Source organism: Micromonas pusilla, assembly GCF_000151265.4.
Source record: "Micromonas pusilla CCMP1545 genomic scaffold MICPUCscaffold_3, whole genome shotgun sequence".
Taxonomy (NCBI): domain Eukaryota; kingdom Viridiplantae; phylum Chlorophyta; class Mamiellophyceae; order Mamiellales; family Mamiellaceae; genus Micromonas; species Micromonas pusilla.
In genome coordinates this window covers 965,574-987,742 of record NW_003315884.1, presented here as the reverse complement: position 1 = coordinate 987,742, position 22,169 = coordinate 965,574, and the positions used below count along the sequence as shown (strand labels likewise).

General features: G+C 67.8%; 12 protein-coding genes across 12 annotated transcripts; 7 read left to right on the top strand and 5 right to left on the bottom strand.

Moving 5' to 3' along the window:
• The first annotated feature begins 1,290 nt into the window (after positions 1-1,290).
• On the top strand, positions 1,291-3,510 carry MICPUCDRAFT_32377 (uncharacterized protein). The gene has a single exon (XM_003057274.1). The coding sequence runs from the start codon at positions 1,338-1,340 to the stop codon at positions 3,411-3,413; it is 2,076 nt and encodes a 691-aa protein (XP_003057320.1). The 5' UTR covers positions 1,291-1,337; the 3' UTR covers positions 3,414-3,510.
• Positions 3,511-3,790: 280 nt separating this feature from the next.
• On the top strand, positions 3,791-4,291 carry MICPUCDRAFT_38800 (uncharacterized protein; the record flags this gene model as incomplete). Its single annotated transcript, XM_003057273.1, has 1 exon — positions 3,791-4,291. The coding sequence occupies one exon, from the start codon at positions 3,791-3,793 to the stop codon at positions 4,289-4,291; it is 501 nt and encodes a 166-aa protein (XP_003057319.1).
• A 94-nt stretch (positions 4,292-4,385) lies between these two features.
• On the bottom strand, positions 4,386-6,155 carry MICPUCDRAFT_32374 (uncharacterized protein). Its single transcript, XM_003056817.1, has 2 exons — positions 6,060-6,155; positions 4,386-5,755 (listed from the first exon to the last, which is right to left on the bottom strand). Exons 1-2 carry the CDS (start codon positions 6,116-6,118, stop codon positions 4,507-4,509), a joined length of 1,308 nt encoding a protein of 435 aa, XP_003056863.1. The 5' UTR covers positions 6,119-6,155; the 3' UTR covers positions 4,386-4,506.
• Positions 6,156-7,134: 979 nt separating this feature from the next.
• MICPUCDRAFT_14761 (uncharacterized protein) lies at positions 7,135-7,839 on the top strand (the record flags this gene model as incomplete). The annotated part of the gene is made up of 1 exon (XM_003057272.1): positions 7,135-7,839. A coding segment is annotated over one exon (705 nt), but the record flags the coding sequence as incomplete, so codon positions are not given.
• A 138-nt stretch (positions 7,840-7,977) lies between these two features.
• On the bottom strand, positions 7,978-8,863 carry MICPUCDRAFT_62352 (uncharacterized protein; the record flags this gene model as incomplete). Its single annotated transcript, XM_003056816.1, is given in 3 exon segments — positions 7,978-8,231; positions 8,301-8,310; positions 8,312-8,863. Coding segments are annotated over 3 exon segments (816 nt in total).
• Positions 8,864-9,035: 172 nt separating this feature from the next.
• MICPUCDRAFT_56366 (uncharacterized protein) lies at positions 9,036-9,689 on the bottom strand (the record flags this gene model as incomplete). The annotated part of the gene is made up of 1 exon (XM_003056815.1): positions 9,036-9,689. One exon carries the CDS (start codon positions 9,687-9,689, stop codon positions 9,036-9,038), a length of 654 nt encoding a protein of 217 aa, XP_003056861.1.
• Positions 9,690-9,818: 129 nt separating this feature from the next.
• MICPUCDRAFT_56365 (uncharacterized protein) lies at positions 9,819-11,406 on the bottom strand (the record flags this gene model as incomplete). The annotated part of the gene is made up of 2 exons (XM_003056814.1): positions 9,819-10,917; positions 11,096-11,406. 2 exons carry the CDS (start codon positions 11,404-11,406, stop codon positions 9,819-9,821), a joined length of 1,410 nt encoding a protein of 469 aa, XP_003056860.1.
• Positions 11,407-11,560: 154 nt separating this feature from the next.
• On the top strand, positions 11,561-12,887 carry MICPUCDRAFT_56364 (uncharacterized protein; the record flags this gene model as incomplete). The annotated part of the gene is made up of 2 exons (XM_003057271.1): positions 11,561-12,323; positions 12,508-12,887. 2 exons carry the CDS (start codon positions 11,561-11,563, stop codon positions 12,885-12,887), a joined length of 1,143 nt encoding a protein of 380 aa, XP_003057317.1.
• Positions 12,888-13,277: 390 nt separating this feature from the next.
• On the top strand, positions 13,278-16,517 carry MICPUCDRAFT_56363 (uncharacterized protein; the record flags this gene model as incomplete). Its single annotated transcript, XM_003057270.1, has 1 exon — positions 13,278-16,517. The coding sequence occupies one exon, from the start codon at positions 13,278-13,280 to the stop codon at positions 16,515-16,517; it is 3,240 nt and encodes a 1,079-aa protein (XP_003057316.1).
• Positions 16,518-16,579: 62 nt separating this feature from the next.
• MICPUCDRAFT_14638 (uncharacterized protein) lies at positions 16,580-17,005 on the bottom strand (the record flags this gene model as incomplete). The annotated part of the gene is made up of 2 exons (XM_003056813.1): positions 16,580-16,811; positions 16,971-17,005. 2 exons carry the CDS (start codon positions 17,003-17,005, stop codon positions 16,580-16,582), a joined length of 267 nt encoding a protein of 88 aa, XP_003056859.1.
• A 372-nt stretch (positions 17,006-17,377) lies between these two features.
• MICPUCDRAFT_56361 (uncharacterized protein) lies at positions 17,378-18,697 on the top strand (the record flags this gene model as incomplete). The annotated part of the gene is made up of 1 exon (XM_003057269.1): positions 17,378-18,697. One exon carries the CDS (start codon positions 17,378-17,380, stop codon positions 18,695-18,697), a length of 1,320 nt encoding a protein of 439 aa, XP_003057315.1.
• Positions 18,698-19,142: 445 nt separating this feature from the next.
• On the top strand, positions 19,143-22,088 carry MICPUCDRAFT_56360 (uncharacterized protein; the record flags this gene model as incomplete). Its single annotated transcript, XM_003057268.1, has 3 exons — positions 19,143-20,554; positions 20,662-21,067; positions 21,240-22,088. The coding sequence occupies 3 exons, from the start codon at positions 19,143-19,145 to the stop codon at positions 22,086-22,088; spliced, it is 2,667 nt and encodes an 888-aa protein (XP_003057314.1).
• Positions 22,089-22,169: the final 81 nt, after the last annotated feature.

The following is a 22,169-nucleotide window of genomic DNA, read 5'->3' as shown; positions in this document are numbered from 1 at the left end:
CGTGCGTTTGTACTCCCTCGCGACCCGCAGCAGTCCCTCCACGCCCGCGTTCGACGCGCGCTCCAGGATCCGTCCGCCCGGCGTGTGCGCGCGCGATCGCGCGGGCGTCGGAAGCGGCGTCGCGCCGCCGCCGCCGCCGCCGCCGTCTCCGCTCGCGAGTTTCGCCCGCGACGCCTCGTCCTCCTTCACGAGCGCGCGGTACCGCTCGCTGTCGTCGAGCACGACCACGCCTTCATCCTCCTCCTCGTCGTCGTCGTCGTCGTCCTCTCTCGCGGAGGATGAGAACCACGGCGCGTCGTGCGCCCGCGACGCCGACGCGCGCGTCTCCTCTTCGGCGACCAAACGTCTCAACGCGACGACGAGCGCGCGCGCTTCGCGTTCGCGTTCCGCCGCGTCTCTCTCCGCGCGCGTCGTCAACTCGCTCCACGCGACCGCGGTCTGCGTCGCGGCGTCGCGCCGCGCGGACGCGCACGCGTCGAGCATGGACAGGACGTCGCCGTGTTTGTCCTCGCCGGTCCCGGGCGCGCGACGTCGCGGCGGGTCCCACGGCCGCCGCCGCCGCGGCGTCGTCGACGACGACGGCGGCGGCGGCGGCGGCGGCGGCGTCTTCGGGACTCTCTCTCTCGCGCTCGCCGAAACGCGCCGCGACATCCGCAGCTCCTCTTTCGCGCCCCGGAGCTCGTTCAGGAGCTCGCGCGTGATCGTCTCCGAGGTCTCGCCGTTCGCCGCCGCGGTCGCCGCGGCGGACGGCTTCTCGTCGTCGTCGTCGTCGTCCGCGGCGGTTTCGCGATCTAACGCCGCGAGGAGCGACGGGAGGTCCTCCACGCGCGTCCTCGCTCGCATCCCTTCCGTCCACACGAGGGTATCCGCGCCCACGACGCCCTCGCGTCTGAGCGCGCGCAGTCGGTCGAAGCTCGCCGCGGTCTGTTCGAAGGAGGAGAGAGAGGGAGAGGGTCGAAGAATGACATCATCACAGTCTGGTGGCGTTCGAAGACGCGCGCGCGGCCGATCGATCGAGACGGGAGACGAGCGGCGCCGCGCGTGCGAGCGCGAGCGGGTCGCGCACCGGTCGCGATCCCGCGACGGAAGAGCCGTAGAACCAAAGGCACGACTCCGGGGCGGACGCCCACGGCCGCGGCGGCGGCGACGACGCCATCCCGCGCGGCGCCTCCTCGAGTGAGCACCCGCTCGAACTTCCATAACCTTTCAAGCATCAGAGCGGTCGGTCGCAAAATGCTGAAATGTTGAACGCTCGGCTTGAACGGCGCGTTCGGCCCCAGATCGCGATCGCGGCGCCCAGGCCCGCGGCACGGCGCTAAGGGAACGCCACGCGCATCATGCCCGCGGCCAAGAAGCAAAAAACCGCCGATGGCGCGACCGCGCCCGCGCCCGCGGGCGCGGACTACGTCCCGCAGAACGTCCTCATCACCGGCGGCGCGGGCTTCATCGCGTCGCACGTCGCGCTTAGGTTCGCGAAGCGGTATCCGAGGTACAACGTCGTCGTCGTGGACAAGCTGGACTACTGCGCCAACTTGAACAACCTGCGCGAGATCGCGGCGCTTCCGAACTTCAAATTCGTGAAAGCGGACGTCGGCAGCGCGGATCTCATGACGTACGTCATGAGGGAAGAACAGATCGACACCGTGATGCACTTCGCCGCGCAGACGCACGTCGATAACTCGTTCGGGAACTCGTTCGAGTTCACGGAGAACAACATCCGCGGCACGCACGTCCTCCTGGAGACGGTCAAGTCACTCGGCGATCAGATCAAGCGCTTCCTCCACGTCTCCACGGACGAAGTCTACGGCGAGAGCTCGTACGAGCTCGACAAGGCGAACGTCGAGGCGGCGTCTTTGTTGGAGCCGACGAATCCGTACAGCGCGACGAAAGCCGGCGCGGAGATGCTCGTGATGGCGTACGGGCGGTCGTACAACCTCCCGTATCTCATCACGCGTGGGAACAACGTGTACGGGCCGCACCAGTACCCGGAGAAGGCGATCCCGAAGTTTATCATGCTCGCGAGGAAAGGGATGCAGATTCCGATTCACGGCGACGGGCAGGCGACGCGGTCGTACATGCACGTCGACGACGCCGCGAGCGCGTTCGACGCGATTTTGCATAAAGGGTCGGACAAGGGCGTGTACAACATCGGCGCGCACGAGGAGCGGACGGTGCTGTCCGTCGCGCAGGACATCGGAAAGTCGCTCGGCGTGGACGTCTCGAAGATGATCGTGCACGTGAACGACCGCAAGTTTAACGACCGGCGGTACTTCATCGACTGCTCCAAGCTCCACGCGCTCGGGTGGACGCAGAACGTGTCCTGGGAGGAAGGCTTGAAAGGGACGATCGAGTGGTACACGAAGAACGACGAGCAGAGCGGGTACTGGGGGAACCTCTCCGGCGCGCTCGTCGCGCACCCCACGGGCGGTCAGGTCCAGGCTGTCGTCGGGAACTTGTTCCAAAACGTCGAGGACATGCTCGAGGCGCACCCGCCCGCGCCAGAATCGGCGGCGGGCGAGAAGCCGGTCTCGTTCCTCGTCTACGGCAGGACCGGGTGGATCGGCGGCAAGCTCGGAAAGTTGCTCACGGAGCAAGGGCACCGGTGGTGCTACGGCTCCGGCCGCTTGCAAGACCGCGCGGCCGTGTTGAACGACATCAAGCGATCGAAGTGCACGCACGTGTTGAACGCCGCGGGCGTCACCGGCCGTCCCAACGTGGACTGGTGCGAATCCCACAAGGTCGAGACGATCCGCGCGAACGTGACCGGGGTGTTGACCCTGTGCGACGTCGCGCACGAGTGCGGCGTCCACGTCACGAACTTCGCGACCGGCTGCATCTACAAGTACGACGACGAACACCAGATCGGGGGCAAGCCGTTCACCGAGGACGACGACCCGAACTTTGGCGGATCGTTTTACTCCGAGACGAAGTCGTACATGGAGATGATGCTGAGGCACTACCCGAACGTGATGCAGTGCCGCGTGCGGATGCCCATCGACGGCGACCTTTCGAACCCGCGGAACTTCATCACGAAGATCGCGAATTACGCCAAGGTGGTGAACATCCCGAACAGCATGACGGTGTTGGAGGAGTTCGTCCCCATGGCGATCGAGGGCGCGATCCGCGGGTTAACGGGGGCGTACAACTGGACCAACCCCGGGGCGATCTCGCACAACGAGGTCCTCGAGCTGTACCGCGACTACCTTCACCCCGGATACACGTGGGAGAACTTCACGGAAGAGGAGCAGGCGGCGGTGATCGTCGCGCCGAGGAGCAACAACACGATGTGCGACAAGAAGCTTCGCGCGGCGTTCCCGGGCGTGCTCGGGATCAAAGAGAGCATCATCAAGTACGTCATGGAGCCGAACAAGGCGGCGGGGAAGAAGGCGGACATCAAGCGGGCGATCAAGTGATCCGAGAGGAGGGCGGCATGAGTTATGATGACGAACATTAATAATGTCGAGTGGACGTAGAGATGAGACGACTGTAACGTATTGCGAACTGACGAACAAAAAAACGCCGTCTCGACTCACAGCAACTCGACTGATCCACTCTTCTCTCTATCCTATATACGAAGGTAGCTCGCAGTGACACGTGTACTTTCGTTCCGCCGACGTCGCGGTTCACACCACGCCGCGCCCTCGACTCGCCGTCGACCGCGCATCCCACACGCGCGACGCGTCGTCGCCGCCGCCACCTCGCATCGCCTTCGTGATACGCACATCTCTCGCGGAGCAGCCCGCGCGACGTGAGCTCGTCTAACTAAAGCACGCGACGCCGCACGTAAATAATGTCAGCCTTCACGCTATCTGCGAACACCACGCATCTCGCGTCGGGCGTCGCCCTTCGCGGCACCGCGCTGCGCGCCGCGACGAAAACGACGCGCGCGCACGACGGCGGTCGCCCTGGCGTCGTCACCACGCGCGCGTTCTTCGGCGGGTTCGGCAAGAAAGCCGCGGCGGGGACGCCGTACGTCTGCATCGACTGCGGGTACGTCTACAGGGGCCAGCAAGGCGAGTTCAAAGACCTGCCGAGGGACTACAAGTGCCCGACGTGCAACGTGGGAAAGAACAGGTTCAAGGTGTACCGCGAGCCCGCGGCGGCGGGCCCGAGCGGCGGCGGGAACAGCGCGTACGCCGCGATGGCGGAGCAAAAGGCTGCGAACCGCGCGGCGATGGCGGCGAAGAAGAAGAAGGGCGGCAAGTCGCCGCGGGAGATCGCGCGCGAGAAGATGATCGCCGCGCAGGAGGAGAAGGACGCCAAGAGAGGGGGAGGGTTCTTCGGGCGCTGAGGGCGAAGCTGCGACGAGGGCGAAGAACGTGGACAGCGCGAACCCCCCCACCCCGTACAGTACGTTGTCACCGCAGCGCGAGCGCGCGCGTGATGCTCCATCGTATGTAGTTCCATTCGCATTCGCGTCGCTCGCGCGCTATGTTTCGTTAAAAACGCAACGTCCCGCCGCCCGGCCCGCGGCCCGTAGCCCTCCGCCACGCACAGCATTGCCGCTCACTCGAGAACCTTGGCGACGACGCCCGCGCCGACGGTCCGACCGCCTTCGCGGAGGGCGAACCGCATCCCCTTCTCCAACGCGATCGGGGTGATGAGCTCGAACACCGCGTTGACGTTATCCCCCGGGAGGACCATCTCGACGCCTTCCGGGAGGGTGATGGTGCCCGTGATGTCCGCGGTTCGCATGAAGAACTGCGGGCGGTAGTTGCTGAAGAAGGGCGTGTGACGGCCGCCTTCGTCCTTGTTCAAGACGTAAATCTCCGCCTCGAACTTCTTATGCGGGGTGATCGTTCCGGGCTTGCACAGCACCTGACCGCGCTGCACCTGGTCGCGCTTCAACGAGCGCAGCAAGAGCCCGCAGTTATCTCCAGCCTGACCTTCGTTTAAGGACTTCTTGAACATCTCCACGCCCGTGATGGTCGTCTTTTGCGTCGGGACGATGCCGACGAGCTCGACTTCCTCGCCGGATTTCACGATGCCCTGCTCGATCCTCCCGGTCGCGACCGTCCCTCTTCCTTGGATCGAGAACACGTCCTCCACGGGCATCGAGAACGGCTTGTCCAGCGCGCGCTTGGGCGCAGCGATGCTTTCGTCGCACGCCTTCATGAGAGCCATGATGGCGTCCTTGCCGAGTTTATCGTCGGTGCCCTTCAACGCGTGCAACGCGCTGCCGCGGATGATCGGGATGTTCTCGCCGTCGAACTTGTAGAAGCTCAGCATCTCGCGGAGCTCCATCTCGACGAGGTCGATGAGCTCGCTGTCGTCCACGGTGTCCACCTTGTTCAGGAACACCACGAGATTCGGCACGCCGACTTGCCTCGCGAGGAGGATGTGCTCTCGCGTCTGCGGCATGGGTCCGTCCGCGGCGGAGACGACGAGGATGCCGCCGTCCATCTGCGCCGCGCCGGTAATCATGTTCTTGACGTAATCCGCGTGACCGGGGCAGTCCACGTGCGCGTAGTGCCTCTTCTCGGTCTCGTACTCGACGTGCGCGGTGGAGATGGTGATCCCGCGCGCCTTCTCCTCGGGGGCTTTGTCGATCTGATCGAACGCGACCGAGGTGGCGCCGCCCACCTCCGCGAGGACTTTCGTGATGGCCGCCGTGAGCGTCGTCTTGCCGTGATCGACGTGGCCGATCGTGCCGATGTTGAGGTGCTCCTTGCTGCGCGTGTTGACGTCGTACGCGCGCGAGGACGTCCACAGCGCGGGCGGGGCTTGACGCGGGTATAACGCGGACACCCTAGCGCTGCAATCGTTTCGGATCGGAGACGGAGGCGAGGGCGGGGGGATCGCGAGCGAAGGTCAGCGACGCGATCGGAGGTGGGGGGGTCGGGGGGAGGGGCGATGGCGATCGCGGACGGGTCGATCGAAGCGCGCGTCGCGTCGCGTCGCGAACGCGCGCATCGAGGCGGCGAGGAGGGCGACGCCGTCGTCGGCGACGGTCGAAGAAGGATTCGTTCGCCCTCCTCTCGATCGATAGAAATTCATTCGCCCCGAAACGACGCGTCCGCGGCGCGCGACGGCGCGGGGAGCTTCTCGCGAGCGCGCACCTGACGTACGGCCGCGCCGCGACCTGCGCCGCTCGCGCGGCGAGTTTACGGAAAGCCATGATCGCGAACGCTCCGTGGGGCACCCGCGGATCGCGCTTCGGAGTGACGTCGATCGAACCGCCCGCCGCCGATCCGGTCGTCAGCCGCAGCCGCGCTTGAAGGTGCTTGAGTCTGGTCGCAGCTCAGGCCATTCCGTACAAAAACAGTTCTCCGGTCAGTTGAAAGGGGATGCGATCAAGTGTTGAAACCGGGCGATGGGTGAAAAACTTGTGTAAGAACGCACCTCATCAGTCTGGCTCGAGTCCAGTTGTCGCGCTCAAATCGGCCCTCGTCGGAGTCTCGCGCGCGGCGCCGCACGACGCGCACGGGTCGGTCATGACCCAGCGACTGAAGCGCAAGAGCAGAGCCGCGACGCAGGATGAGCCGGAAGACGTCGAGGAAGGAGCGCGCGCGTCTCGGGCGAAGGTCGCGAAGCGCGACAAGGCGCCGGCGAAGAGGGAGCGACGCGAATCCGAGGTCGAGGCGGGCGGGGGGCGAGGCGGGCGCGCGAGCGCGCGAGCCGCGCGAGCCGCGCCCGCGGCGCCGACGACGGTGAACCTCGTCGACGAGGACGAGGACGAGGACGAGGACGACGTCAAGCCCGAGATCGGGTTCGAGCAGCTGGTGCGCGCGTCGCGCGCCCGTCGTCGTCGTCTCCCGCGCGGTGCCAGCTCGCGCGTCGTTCGTCGGGTGCCAAGTTTTTCCTCGATCGAACGATCGATAGAACGAACGAACGATCGTCGCTGACGTCGCCCTCGCGTCCTCCCGGATCGAACCGCGTTTTCGTTCCGCAGACGCAGCAGTACCAGTCCCAGCTCGATGTGTACGATACCCAGGCGGTCGTCCAGAAACTCTCCGCGGAGGTGCGCGACGTCCCCGTCCGTCGAACGCGATCTCGAGGCCGCGTTTGAACCGGACCGAGCGCGCGCTTTCGTTTCGTTTCGTTTCGTTCCTCCGCGGCCGCCTTCGTCCCCTCCGTCCGTCCAACCCGCTGAGTGACCGTCCACCCGTCGCGCGCTGCATCGCATCGCATCGCATCGCATCGCAGGAGAAAGACAAGCTCGTCGCGGAGGTGATGCGATACGTGCTCTTCTCGCAGCACAAAGACGGCGCGCCCGTGCAGCGGTCGAAGATCAGCGAGCTGATCACGACGCTGTCGCCGACTCTGAAACGCGTCAACCTCGCGGGATACGTCATCGCCCAGGCGCAGGTCAAGTTCGTCAAGGTGTTCGGGATGGAGATGAAGGAGCTGTCGCGGATGGCGCACAAGAAGACGGGCAAGGACAGGACGAACGCGCCGACGGACCCGGGGAAGGAGTACATCTTGAAGTCTACGCTCCCGGCGGCGGCGAGAAAACGATGGGTGGACCGCGCGGAGGACAACGCGGCCAAGGCGTTTTGCATCACCGTGTGCGCGCTCGTGAGCATCTCCGGCGGGATGATCGAAGAGGACGCGCTGTGGAAGCACCTCGCGTCGTTGGGGGTGCACCAGGACGACGAGGACCACCCGAAGCTCGGGAACGCGAAAGCCGCGATCGCGCGTCTGTGTAAGCAACGGTACATCATGCGAGAGAAGGCGTCGGCGGGCGGGGGCGAGGACGGGCGGGATAGGTACGGGTACGTCCTCGCGGAGAGGGCGCTGGACGAGCTCGGGCAGGACGGCGTGGACGCGTTCGTGCAGGGGATCATGAAAGGCGCGGGGGACGACGAAGGAGAGCAGGAAACGGGCGCCGCGGCGTGATGAAGACGCGACGACGCGCGAGCCGCGAGCGACGACGGTTGCGAGGACGGACGGATGGACGGCGACGACGACGACGACGACGACGCGTTTGACTTCTCACCGATGGAATACACTTAAAATACACGCACGAACGCTACACTACCTCGGCGACTCGCGCTTTAACTCACTCGCGTTTCTTCGCGTCCACGTCGGCGACCGCCGCGGGCGCGTCCGCCCTGGGCGGGGCTTTCGGCGTAAACAGGTGGTACACCCCTCTCGCCAGCTTCCCCGTCCACAGCACCTGCAGCGCGCTGAAGAAGACGTTCGTGAGGAGCACGCTCGCGGTGACGTACCCGGGGTACTTCGCCGGGAAGTTACCCGCGGCGAGGACCGCGAGGCCGTCCTTCCATACCTCGATCGCGGTCAGGACCCAGAACACGTCGCGGACGAGCACGAAGCACGCGAGGAACGTCAGCTTCGCCGCGAGGTCGACGCCCGGAAAGCGCTTCGAGACGTCCGGGTAGTACTTCCCCGCGTCCACGAGCACGAGCGGGACGGAGGAGATCTCCGCGACGCCCATGAAGTACACGGCGTAGTAGTGCATGTACGGCATCGTGAGCGCCCAGTAGCACAGCAGCGCGGCGAGCGCGTGGTGCGCGAGCATCTCGGGGGCGCGGAGCGTCTTGTTGAAGAAGCTGACGCCGAAATCCCACGCCTCGAACGCGAGGTGCGCCTGAAGGACCCTCACCGCGCCGGGGCTCGTGGCGTACAGCCGCGCTTTCGCGGTGGTGAACGCGCCGAGACCGGTCGTCCACGTGGTGTACCCCTCGTACGCGCAGTACGCGAGCGGGAAGAGGCACGAGAGCTCGAACGCGAGCAAGAAGGCGCCGCGCGCTCGCATCGTCCGCGGGAACATCGTCCGCAGGATCGGGTGCAGGACCATGAACAGCGCGGTCATGCCGAACAAGATGGACGGGACGACGCCGTCGCCCCACACGAGGTCGTACGGCGTCGGCGCCGCGGGTTTCTTGCCCCACACGCCCATCGTGGCCGCGCGTTGATCGTTGTGAACGCAATCGCGTTCAAAAATCCGCGAACGAGCTGGCGGTTATCCCAGCCCCGATCACCCGAGGCCCAGCGGCGATCGCGGACGCGAGCGAGACGTCGTCTCTGTTGAATAAATCATTCTACGCGCGATACGCATCGCATCGCATCGCTCACATCTGCCGGCACCCAGCCGTCCCCGGCGAGTCCAACCGGTCGATGACGTCGTTCGGGGAGAACTCCCCCGCGTTCGCGATGCCGTAAAACAGACGCCGGCGAATCGCGGCTTCGTCCGGGGTTTCCCCGCCGCGCGCGACGGAATCGCCGCCGAGCGCCCTCGCGACATCCGCCGCGGCTCGGCCCACGCTCGCGTCCGCCGAGATCTCCGGGAGGAGCGCCTCGTCGAGCGCGACGCGCGGCGGGCGGCACGCCGAGGCGCGCGCGGCGCCGGCGCGCCTCCCGCCGCGCGTCTTCTCTCCTCCGCCGCCGCCGCCGTCGCCGCCGCGTCGGAACAGCCCTCTCCACCCGCGCTTCGCGCGCAGCGCCTCCGCGGCCACCATGAGCGCCTCCCCGCGATTCCTCTCCGAGCACAGCTCGTCGACGAGCGCCTCCTTCTCTTCCCTCAGCTCCTTCGTCGCGCGCGTCGCCTCGAACGCCTCGCGCGCGAGCGCGTCGCGCCGCGACGACGCCTCCTCGAGCGACGCGCGCAGCGTCCTCTCCACCGCCGCCGCGCGGTGCGTGGACGCCTGAAGCAGCGCGCCCTCCTCCATGAGCGCGCGCTGGGTCTCGTCCGCGCGCGATCGAACGCGCGCCACCTCGCGCGTCATCGCCTCCGCGCGATCGAGCGCCTCGCGCTCGCGCGCCTCGGCCTCGTCCGCGCGGCGCTCGGCGTCCTCCGCGCGCGTCTGAGGGTCGAGGGTCCACGCGAGCGAAAGTCGGGGTGGAGTTCAAAGGCGTCAGTTGAAGTTGAAAGGCTTCGAGGGCGGGGATTGAAAGCGAGGGGTGAGCGGAGAGAAACGACCGCCGGGAAGAAAAGTCCTTAAGAAACGGCGATCACCACGCGGACGCGGTCGTACGGGGACCAGTGTACAGATAACAGAACGCGCCTTGGTCTTTTCGTACTTGGCGCGCAGCGTCGCCGCCGCCGCCGTCGTCGACGCCAGCTGCGCCTCGCGCTTCTCCAGCGCGGTCGCGCTCTCCTCGAGTCGGCGCTGAAGCGCGTCGAGCAGCGCGCTCGACTCCGCGCGCGCGTGCGTCTCCAGCTCGAGCGCGCGCGTCAGCGCGACGCACCGCTCGTCCTTCGCGCGCAACGCCTCGGTCGCCATGGCGGACGTCTCGCGCAGCTCGCGCCGCGACGCCGCCTCCGCGCGTCGTAATCGCTCCGTCACCGCGCACAGCGACGACGCGAGCGCGTGCTCCTTGCGCGCGCGCGGGTTCAGGATGCGGCGGAGGATCGTCCCGCCGCCGCTCTTCGCCGCCGCGGACGGCGCCGCGTCGCGCGCGAATAAGACCGGACTCGACGTCGCGGACGTCGGCGTCGGCGTCGGCGTCGGCGTCGCCGCCGCCGCCGCGACAGTCGCGGTCGGGGAACCGCTGTCGCTCCCCGCGAACGAGAACGACGCGTCCGACGCCGCGCCCGGGGTCTCGACCGAAGACGCGGACGACACGGACGACGACGGCGCGCGCGGTCCCCGGCGGTTCGCGACGGCGCCGCGCGGCTCCGGCGACGGCGTCGCCGGCGCCGGCTCCTCCTCGCCGCGCCCGCGCGTCGACGCGACGGCGCGCATCGCCTCTTTCGCGACGTGCCTCCCGAACTTCCCGCTCCCCGGCGGCGCGAGCACCGCGGGCGACGCCGTCATCTCCAGTCCCGCGACGCGTCGCGCGTCGACGACCCACTCCGCCGCGGCGGAGGGCGTCTCCGCGACGAGGTACAGTCCGGACTCGGGCGTCGCCCCCGGGGTGGTCGCGTTCGGGCGCATCGATATCGCGACGTAGACGCACGCGCCGTCGTGCTCTTTGCCGCCGTGGAAGTTCACCGAAGACAGCGCGACGGACCTGGGAACGCGGAGACGGACGTTCGCGGTGACGCGGCGCGTGAGCGCGCGGGGGGACGACGGAGACGCGCGGCGCGCGGACGACGGAGACGCGCGGCGCGCGGAGGACCGGGAAATCTAATCGTTCGAGAACGGCTGGATGCGAATACTAATCGAATCTCGACGCCGCGGGGACGCACCGCACGTCGCGGACGCGGACGACCGCGCGAGGCTTGACGTCGAGCGCGTCGTTTTTCATTTCGAGCATCGTCCCGCTCGCGTCGAGCGCGATCCACGTGCGGATCCACCGGCGGATGTGCTCCGAGCGCTTCAGGAACCACCGCCCTTCGAACGCGGGGGTTCGTCCCCGCGCCGCGTCGCTCGACGTCCCGAGCGCGTCCGCGAGCGACGGCGCGGACACGACGTCCGCCGCGTGAGGCTTCCCGCCGACGTCGAGGAGCGACGCGAGGTCGGTCGGGACGTCCGCGACGGCACCGTGGACGTTCGTCATCGCCGCGGTGCGTGCCATCGCTGCGCGTCCGCGTGTGCGCGCGCGGACGGTCCCGTCCGAGGAAAGAACGACAACGGCCGAAAGTCGGCCGCTCGTATGAAGCCTCCACCAAAACCCCGAAAATCTCTCGCGGGCGCGCGCACTCCGCGCCGCGATGGCGACGCGTCCGTCGCCAGAGGACGGCGCCGGGGACGCGCCCGTCCCTTCGACGTCGTCCTCGGCGTCTCGCGACCCCGGGACGACGCTAGCGAGGAGGAAGAAGCTCTCCATCGACTACCTCCTCGAGGGCGAGAGCGTGAGGACCAATCCGTACCTGCGCGCGTTCGCGTCGTCCGCGCTCTCGGAAACGATGCGCGCGGACCCGAACTACAAGTCGTGGGCGAACATCAACGGGAAGGTGCTCAGGAAAGAGATCGCGGAGGCGTCCGCGGCCGCGGCGAGGGTCCCGGCCGCGATCGCAAAAGCGCGCGACGGGGACGCGCGCGGGGACGGGGGCCGTCCCCGCGGCCGAAAGAACGCCCCCGCCGCGACGCCGACGCCGACGGCGCTCGACGCGACCGCGCGCGGGGACGGCGACGACGCCGGCGATCCCCTCGGCGATGGCGCCGGCGTCGTCATCTTCGACCTGTGCTCCGGGAAAGGCTTCACGTCGCTCCTCCTCGCGCATCGATATCCCAAGGCGAGGGTGTTCATGGTCGACAAGTGCGCGAAGATGAATCTGAAACACTTGGACTCGCTGGCGGGCCGCGTGTCCTTCTCCGCCGCGGACCTGTACGCGCGCGACGTCGAGGTTCTCATCCGCGACGCGCTCGCCGAGCACGGCGCGAATGGGAGCTGCATCGTGGGCGTGCACCTGTGCGGCGACCTGTCGCGCCGCGCGGTCGAGCTTTTCATCGCGTGCGGTGTCGACGGATTAGGTGCGTTCTATACACTGGTCCCCATACGACCGCGTTGGCGTGGTGAACGCCGATCCTTAAGGACTTTGTCCCGCGCATCTCTCCGCCCACACCTCGCTTTCAATCCCCGCCCTCGGCGCCTTTCAACTCCGACTGACGCCTTTCAACTCCACCCCGACATTCGCTTGTATGGAACGGCCCTTAGTTTTGTCGCCGTGTTGTCTCGTGCGGGAGTTGAACGCGGGGAAGCGGCCGCGCGGGAGGTTCGGGTACGGCGTCGCGTCGCTCGCGCGGCGGAGCAACGTGGACGCGTACAAGCTGTGGTGCGTGTTTTTGTTCAATCACATCAGGGTCGCGATGGACGCGACGACGGGCGACGGCGGGGACGACGACGGCGTGGGGGGGGACGGCGCGGCGGCGGCGGCGGAGGCGGAGGCGGCGGCGGAGGCGGAGGCGGAGGCGGAGGCGCGCGGGGGACGACGGCGGCGGCGCGTGGACTTGAACTGGGACGAGGACATGATCAGCGAGAAGTGCGCGTTCTTGTGCGCGTCGCGCGGGAGCGTGCTGTGCGAGCCGTGCGCGTAGTGTGTAGCCGTAGTGACACTCCGGACGCGTGCAGCCCGCCCCCCCCCCTCCCGCCAAATGCTTCCGTACCAGAAGTAGGCACCCGCCCTTCTCGGACTCCGGTTTTCTCGTATCTAAAAATCAATGTTTGCGCGGGAGAAAGGGATCCCCCGCCGCGCTCCCCGCGCCATACAACGCGCCGCACGCGAGGATCTGCGCCGATCCCGCGCGTCGAACGCGTCTCGCGAACGACCTCGCGCGCGGCCGCGGTTCCCGACGCGGAGACGGCCCGCGGAGAGGTCCCCTCGCCTCCCGCGCTCGGGGACGAACATCATCGTGTTTCCCTAGACGAATAACCCAACGCGGACGAATCGTCGCCGCGCGCGATCCCCTTCGACGATCGTCGTCGGCATGACGCCCGCGGAGTCGGAGCGACCGTCCACGGACGCGTCCGAGGTCGAGCGCGAACTCCGCGCGTTCACCGCGTACGAGGCCGTCGCGCGGTCGATCGACGCGACGTCCAGCGTGCGCGACCTCCTGACCGTGAGCACGTCCTCCGCGCTCCTCGTGACGCTGCTGAAGCACTACGCCGCGCGATGCCTCGCGCCGGACGCGCTCGCGCGCGCGGACGAGTTCGACCCGGGGGACAAGGAGCACGGGAGCTTCCTGTGGACGACGCTCGGGGCGCTGACGAACCTCCTGAACGGGCCGGAGTTTGACTTCGACGACGGTGCGCGCGCGATCGCGCGATCCCCGATCCCCCCGCGATCGATCCTTCCCGCCGGTTCGCGCGCGAAAGAAGCAGATTCGGTCGATCCCCGCGGTCCCGTCCCGAAACCGCCGTCCCCGGTTCCCGCCGAATCCGCCGCGGTCGCTCACCTCGTCCATCCCCACCCCCGCACCCTCCTCACCCCGACCGACCCCGCAGACGGCCGCGTGCACGGCCACGCGCACGAGCCCGCGCTCGCGTGCGCGCAGATCACGCTCCAGAACGGCTTCTACCGAGGCGTCCTCGCGCCGTTGCTTCGCCGCGCGTTGACGCAGTCGGATCCGTGCGACGGCGTCCTCGACGCGCTCTTCTCTCTCCTCAACGCGCTGCTGTTCCAGAGCTGCGCCGCGAGCTCGGTCCTCGTGAGAAGCCACCAGACCGCGTCCACGAACCTGACGCGGTCCACCGCGGCGGAGTGCGTCGCCTGCGGCGTAGTGGACGCGCTCCTCGACGCGGCGGCGCGAGAGAAAAACCTACACGCGGCGCCGCGCGTCGCGCTGCACGCGTTGCGGACGCTCGCCGGCTACGCCGGCGGGCACGTCGTCGACGCGTCCGATCCCGCGGTGGAGGATGAGGACGAGGGGGACGAGGGTGACGAGGACGTCGCCGATGTCGCCGACGTCGACGCGACGACGTGCGATCGCGTCCGGACGGGCGCGACGGCGTCGACGCGGGCGAGGGCGCGGGGGGCCGCGCGGGACGAGGACGATTTCGGCGGCGGCGACAACGCGCGCGCGCTCGCGGAGAAGGGCGCGTTCGGGGTTCTCGAGAGGCTGATCGGACGGTTCGCGGCGAGCGGCGCGCGCGGTTGGACGCCGCCCGCGGCGAGCGGCGGGCGCGCGGCGACGATCGCGGAGGACGAGGACGCGTTAGACGCGTTCGCGTCCCCGCGGAAGCGCTCGCGGCGGGGCGGCGGCGGCGGCGACGCGGCGACGGCGACGGCGGCGGCGGCGGCGGCGGCGACCGGGGAATACTCGGCGAACGCGCGCGACGTCGCCCGCGAAGATGCGAGCGGCGCGTGTGGCGCCGCGGGCGCAGACGCGAGCGACGGCGAGCGCGTCGTGAACGCGGAGGCGTCGTACCGGCACCCCGGCGAGGAGCTTCTCTCCGCGGCGCTAAAGCTTTTGAAGCGGATGTTGAAACGCGTCGCCGCGCGGACGATGGTTCGGTGCGCGTCGAAAGCGACGTTAGTCGCGCTCGTGGACTCCGTCTCCGTCATCGCGCTGAACGTCAAGGTCGCGCCTGAACCTCGGTCCCAAGCACGCGCCTGCTACCTCGAGTTCACGGAGGAGCACCAGAGGAAGGCGATCAAGGTGTTAGACCACCTCGGGTCGATTCTGAAGAATTTCACGGAAGACGAAGGAGGGACGTTTTACCCGGCGGTGCGCTTGAAAATCAACGAGGCCATCTTGACGGGCATCGACTCGTATCTCGACATCACGTTGATCTCAGAGATGGATGGAAAAGTCAGAGGCAGCCAACAACGACTCTATGACCATGATCACGCGGAGATGAGATACTTCAGGAGGGAGCAGTACGACGAGAGACTCACCGCGGACGTCGTCGGGCGCTGGCTTCGTCTCGCGGCGAAGCACGCGCTGAGCTTGACCAAACCCGTCGACGAGAACGGCGAGAAATCGTGGGAGCGTCGCGAAGTGGATCCGCGAATGAAAACCCACAACATATACGCCGTAAGAGCTTGGCGCTCGTACGGGCAGCTCGGGCGGCTCAAGGGAAATCCGTTGCGCGACTGCGAGGACGACCGCTCTCGTCTCTGGATGGAAGAAACGATCTCGTCGTGGTCGGAAACCGATCCTGATGATCGATATGTGAAGTGCGTAGACGAAGCGATGCATCGTTTGACCCGCCTCGCGATCCACAGAGGCGTGCAGAGATGCGCCGTGGAGCATTGGCGAGTCATGTGCTGTCAAGCCGCGGCAGATCTTCTCGACGCGTTCGACGCCGGCGCGTTTGACGGGGGGCATGCCCCTCTCTGCGGAGGTTTCAGCTCCTACGCGGTTACTGTATTTCGAGGCTCGAACGGCATCGAATCGGCGCGAGACTCCGTCATGGACGTGCTGAAAGAACTCGCGGCGCGCGTCTTCGAGCGCCCGACGGAGCCCGTGGTATCCTGCGGCGGCAACGGGCGACTCTCCGCGGTGCACCTCGTCAACGTGATGACGAGAACGTACGGCAAAGAGTTTTACCGTCCGTTTTATCATGATACGTCCGAGTCGCAGTCCGAGAAGCCGACGCGCCTCGGCGAGCTCGTCGCCCCCGAGAGCATCGCGTGGGTCGCCGACGTCCTCGATCTCGTCGACGACGCCGCGCGCGTGAACGCCCGAGCGTCGTCACCGTCGCGAAAGACGCGGAGAGCTCCGGCGTGGCTCGCGCGCGCGCGCGGCGACGCGGCCGCGACGCGGCGCCTCGCCGAGTCGGCGTCGCTCGCGCTCGCCGCGCTCGCGGCGTTCATCACGCGCCTCCCGGCGGGTCCGGCTCGGCGAAGCGCAGACGAGCGCGACGACGATCTGTCGCGGCTGCGCCGCGCGAACCTCGCGCGCGCGTTCGCGACCGCGGAGCGAATGAAGCTGTGCCCGCGGGAGTCCGAGAACGCGTGCTTCGCGGAGGAGAGCGTCCCGCCGTTCCCGCCGTCACCGACGATCGATCTGTTTCGACGCGCGAGGGAGGCGATCGAGGACGCGCACGCGAGGGCAACGGCGGCGAAGACGGCGGAAGGGCGCGTCGTCGCGGTCGCGACGCCGGCGGCGGCGATGCGCGAGAAGGCGCCCGCGGCGAGCGCGGGCGCGGGGCGCGCGGTGGCGGACGTCGTCACCCCCGCCCCCGCGGCGTCGAGAACGACGCGGCGGCGAACGAGGAGTTGAACGACGAGACGACGAATGACTAGACTAATTTCATTGCATCATTTTCATTGTACTGTATCGTCTCACTCCTCGTCGCGCTCCGGGGGCAGCCCGCACGGCAGCAGCATCTTCTGCATCATGTTGTACTTCACGCGTCCGATGCTCTCGTTCTCCGCGAGCGCGAAGTACTGCATCATCGGATGGTGGCCAAAGTACGACGCGTAGCTGTCTCTGTGGATGTTCACCGCCCACTCGAACCGGTTCGTGTCCGCGTGACCGGTGCCGACGTACCTCGACTGCAGGTGCTCGAGTTGGCTGCGGGCGGGGGAGGGGGAGGGGGCGGAGGAGGTCAGGATCGGGGCGCGGATCGGGGCATTTTATTTTAGGGTTGACGAGCGCCGAGCGATCGTCGCGTGCGCGAGCGATCGCGCGGGTTCGGACGGCCGCGATCGCGATGCGCGAACGCGCGCGCACCTGTTGATGTTAAACCTGTCCGCCGCGGTCGCCATGTCGACCGATCCTTCGCGCGCGGTGCGTCGCCGTGCCCCCGCGAATGATTGACCGCTCGGCGTTCGTCTCTCGGCTCCGATGTCCGAGCAGACGACCGACCGCTGGCGGACAGATCAACGATTCGGATCGGAAAAACGCGTTTTATGAAACGCGTTCTTTTGTTCGGGACGAAACGACACTCCCTCACTCGTATGCTGCGCGCGCCGCAGACGACACACATCGGCACCGCGTCGAACCTTTCTTCCCGCATCAGCGCGAAGAGCCTTAGGTCTCGTCCGCGCGCCGCGTCCGCGTCCTTTCGCCCTCGACCTCGCCGTCGAACCCCTCGAGAAAACCTCTTAAAAAAGACTCCTCGACCCGTCGTCCGCGCGATGCTGCACGAGTCCGTCGTCGTCACCGAACGCGGCGCCGTGGGCGGCGGCAAAGCGCTGACGATCACGTCGTTCATCCCCAAGGGCGACATCGTGTGGTGGGAAGACCAAGAGACCGAGCCGGAGTGGGTCTCGATCCCGCGGTGCAAGCTCTACGTCGACTCGCTCCCGCCGCGCGAGAGGAAGATCTTCGAACATTACATGTACAAGGTCGGCGAAGACGCGTACGAGGCGCTCCCGGAGTTCGACCGGATCCCGATGTCTCAGTGGCAGCTCCAGAGCGAGGACCCGTCGATGTACATGAACCACTCGTGCGAGCCCACGTGCTGGTTCGAACCCACGAGGGTGGAGTGGGACGGCGTCGTCGTGATGACCGCGTCGCGAGATCTGCGTCCGGGCGACGAGCTCACGTTCGACTACGCCACCTCCGAAGACGCGGAGCAGTCGTGGAAGTGCCTGTGCGGCGCGCCGTCGTGCCGCGGGCGCGTCACCGGGGACGACTGGCGCGCGCCGGAGTTCCAGGCGAAGTACAAGGGCCACTGCATGCCGCACGTCGAGAACCTCATCGCGGGGACCGCGCGCGCCGACGGCGAGAACGAGTACTATTTCCCGGACGCGTTTCTCGCGCCGAAGAACGTGTCGTCGGCGCGCCACGCGCACCCGGAGGCGTTCTTCACGAAGGAACAGTGCCGCGCGCACGCGAAGGCGGTCTCGAAGAAGTACCCCCTGGGGCTGAACGAGACGCCCGAGCTCGGGACGTACGTCGAGTTCAACGGCCTCTTCGACGAGGACGGCGCGCCCGTCCGCGGCGGCGGCGTCATCCCCGCCGGGGAGACCGTCGTGTTCCTGCCCCCGAACGTCCTCAAACGCGACTCGCAGATGAAAGGCTCCGTCGCGGCGTACAACGCGTGCCTTCAAGTCCGCCCGTCGAAGCAGCGCCCTGGGGCGCTCTACTCTCTTAGCGAGACGCCGAACGACTTGGACAACTTCCTCAACCACTCGTGCGAACCCAACTGCGACGTGACGGTGTACCCGACCAACTACGCGATCAAACTCACGGCGAACCGGGACGTTCACCCCGGCGAAGCGATCACGATCGACTACGAGCACACGGAGGAGGACCTCATCATGCAGGGCGGCGCGTTCGAGTGCGCGTGCGGAGCGCCGAGTTGCCGCGGGATGATCGCCGGGTGGAAGCACCGCGTCTCCATGTCCCCGAAGACGCCCTCGCCGGAGCCGGAGTCGGAGCCGATCAAAACGCCGGAGACGGCGCCCGTTCCCGCATTAGCCGTAGCTACTCCCGTGGTCATGGCCGCCTGACATCTCGCGAGGGGTATCACGGCGCCGTCGCGACGCGAGCGCGCGCGTCAACGCGCAGTTGACGCCGCGCGCGTCGGCGAGCGGCTCTTCTTACTACTGTAGACTTTCCCACCGCGCGAGCGCCGCGCGAGCGCCGACGACCCCGACCGTCCCGCGCGCCGCGCGCGCGCGACGAGCGTCGCCGACGCGTCGAGCACGTAGCCTTGCGATGTAAATTTTACATGTTTAAAATCAAACGCACGGTGTCGAGGCGTTTCGTGACGTGTCATCTCTCGCGCTCGAACAGACCGCGTCCTCTCGAACAGACCGCGTCCTCCTCTCTCCACCCATTCAACGCCGCAGGATTTCGTCGCGTCGGACAGGAAACGAAGATCTGCTGAACGCTTGCTGTGCGGGAGGAATCAGTCTCCCGCACGCGGCCTCCGACGATCGCCCCTCGACCGTCATGACGCGCGGCCGCGGGATCGCCGGGCTCCGCGCCGCGATCCTCTTCCTGATGTGCTTGACACTCTCCTCCGCGGGCGTCGCGCGCGCGGCGCGCGCCGGCGACGCCGCGGCGCCGGCGCCAGCCCCGACGCGATCGCGATCGCGCGCCGACGACGCTTCGCCGAGATCGTCGCCGTCGCCGTCGCCGTCGCCGTCGCCGTCTTCCTCCGAGCGAGCGCCGATGGACGCGCGAGAGACCCAAACGCCGTCGGAGGACGACGACGACGCGGACGCGACGACCGAGCCGGGCGGCGTCGTGGACATCTCCGACTTCAGCGAGTCCGAGAAGGACACGCACGCGCGCGTGCTCGCGTCGTTCGCGGAGCGCTCGGGGGACATCTCGCCCGCGGGCGCGTGCGCGGCCGTCATCGCGGACTCGTGCGTGCCCTCGGCGATGCACCCGGATTTCCTCGCGCGCATGGCGATCGCGGAAGGCGACGCGGACGGGGACGTCGCCGAGAAGAAGAACGACGAGGTGAAGACCGACGCGCCGACGACCAAGACGACCGAAAAGACGAACGCGACGACGACGACGAAGACGACCGAAAAGACGAACGTGACGACGACGACGAGGAGCTCGAGCGCGTCGCCTTTGGCGTCGCGGAGTCTCCTCCAAGTCGCCGTCGGCCACCGCTCGTACTTTGAGTGCGTCAAGAGCGTCTCCGCTAAGGGCCCCGCGGCGATCACCCCCGCGTGCGAGAAGGATATCAGGGACGCGTACTCGCGACGGTTCGCGGACTTTCGTCTGGACTTTGACCTCGCGTCGGCGTGCGGCGCCGGCGACGACGCCGACGTGAAGAAATTCTGCGGCGACGTCGAACCCGGCACCGGGCTCGTGTTCCGCTGCCTCAAGTCGCGCAAGCGAGAGCTCTCCCCGGACTGCGCGGCGATCGTCGACGCGAGGCAGATCGACCAGAGCGAGGACGTGTCGCTGGACGCGCCGCTCGCGACGATGTGCGAGGACGACCGCGCGAATCTCTGCGCCGCGGTGGCGTGGGGCGGCGGCCGCGTCGAGCAGTGCCTCAAAGACAAGCGCGCCGCGCTCAGCCCTCGGTGCAAGAGAGAGCTGTTCCGACGAGAGGTGGAGGAGAGCGAGGACGTGCGGTTCGACGGGTTCCTCGCGCGCGCGTGCGCGGTGGACAGAGACGCGTTTTGTTCCTCGATTCCCCCCGGCGAGGCGAGGGTGGTCGCGTGCCTCGCGAACCACCTCGACGACGCGACGTTCACGCAGGAGTGCAGGTCCGCGATGGAGAGAAAGTCGGTTCGAAGAGCCGCGGACTGGCGCCTCGACTTTCGCACGCGCCGCGCGTGCGAGGCGGTCGCCGCGGAGCTCTGCGCGAGGGAGCTGGAAGACGCCGAGGACAAAATCAGGTGCGTTCTGTACAAATGTTTTTCACCCATCGCCCGGTTTCAACACTTGATCGCGTGGGTCCCTTTCAACTGACCGATGAACTATTTTTGTATGGAACGACCCTCAGCGCGTCCGGCGCGGTGTTGGAGTGCCTCAAGCGGAACCACGCGGCCGGGAACGTCACCGACGAGGCGTGCGCGGCGGACATCACGCGACGGATGGCGTCCTCCGCGAGCGACATCCGCGGCGACGCGGCGCTCGTCGCCGCGTGCGCGTCGGACCTGAAGTCGCACTGCGCGGAGGTGACGCCCGGAGAAGGGAAGTTATGGGCGTGTCTGGAGAAATACGAGAGCGTCTTGTCGCCGTCGTGCGCGGCGAAGCTCTCGGAGCGATCGCAGTGGGCGGGCGAGGACTGGCGCGCGAACCCGAAGATCGCGGCCGCGTGCGCCGCGGAGGCGTCGTCGCTGTGCGCCGACGTCAAGCCCGGGAGAGGACGCGTCGTGGAGTGCCTTCGCGCGGCGGCGGACGCGGAGGTGCGTTCTATACACTGGTTCCCATACGACCGCGTTGGCGTGGTGAACGCCGATCCTTAAGGACTTTTGCCGTCGTCTCTCTTCGCCCACCCCTCGCTTTCAATACCCGCCCTCGGCGCCTTTCAACTTCAACTGACGCCTTTCAACTCCACCCCGACATTCGCTCGTATAGAACGGCCCTGAGGGCGCGGGGATGGGCGCGGAGTGCGCGGCGGCGGTGACCGCGGACCGCGTCAAAGCCGCGGGGGACATTCGCTTCGACCGCGACGCGCGTACCGCGTGCGAGGACGACCGGGCGCGTCTGTGCGCGGACGTTCCGAAGGGGGAAGGGCGCGTGCTCAAGTGCCTGCGCGACGCGACGAGGGCGGGGAGGGTGAAGTCCGACGCGTGCGTCGCGTCCATGAGGAGGGCGATGAAAGCGGCGGCGAAAAACTTCGAGCTCGACGCGCCGCTCGCGTCCGCGTGCGCGGAGGACGTGAAGAAATACTGCGCGGGGGTCGCCCGCGGGCGCGGGCGCGGGCGCGTGCACGCGTGCCTGAAGAAGCACGCGCGCGACGTGAGCCGCGAATGCGCCGCCGCGAGGGAAGCCGCGGAGAAGGAGGCTGACTTTGTCGACGACGCGAGATCCCCGCGCGACGACGACGACGACGACGAGCCGCGGAAGATGGGGTCGGAGCGTTTCTGGGACAAGGCGTCGGCGAGCGCGGAGGAACGGCTCAAGATGAAGGGCGCGGAGATGTCGGACGAGCAGAAGGAGACGCTTCTCGGCGCCGTGGACGCGTTCCACGAGCGCGGCGCCGCGCGCGCGGCGAAAGGGTTGGACCCGGCCCCGCCGCCGATGCACTGGACGCGGATGCTGATGGAGGTGCCGTACGCGATCGCGCTCATCGTGGGCGCGGTCGTGCTCGTCGCCGCGGTCGTGGCGTACTGCGTCGTGCGACGGTCGCTGACGCGCCTCGTGAAGACGCACAAGAGCATTCAGATGTCCGCGAGCAGGAACAGGACGACGGCGCGCGTGTGAGCGCGGAGAGGGAAACGTTCGTAACGTCCGTATTGACGTCTCACTCGTATTGTTACACGCGACGACTGTTCTCGCCGCTCG

Bases quoted from the DNA above. Each gene is read 5' to 3' on its own strand.
- MICPUCDRAFT_32377 (XM_003057274.1), top strand. From the start codon at position 1,338: ATGCCCGCGGCCAAGAAGCAAAAAACCGCCGATGGCGCGACCGCGCCC.
- MICPUCDRAFT_32374 (XM_003056817.1), bottom strand. From the start codon at position 6,118: ATGGCTTTCCGTAAACTCGCCGCGCGAGCGGCGCAGGTCGCGGCGCGG. The intron at 5,756-6,059 runs GTGCGCGCTCGC...AAACGATTGCAG, and splicing joins GCGGCGCGGCCGTACGTCAG to CGCTAGGGTGTCCGCGTTAT.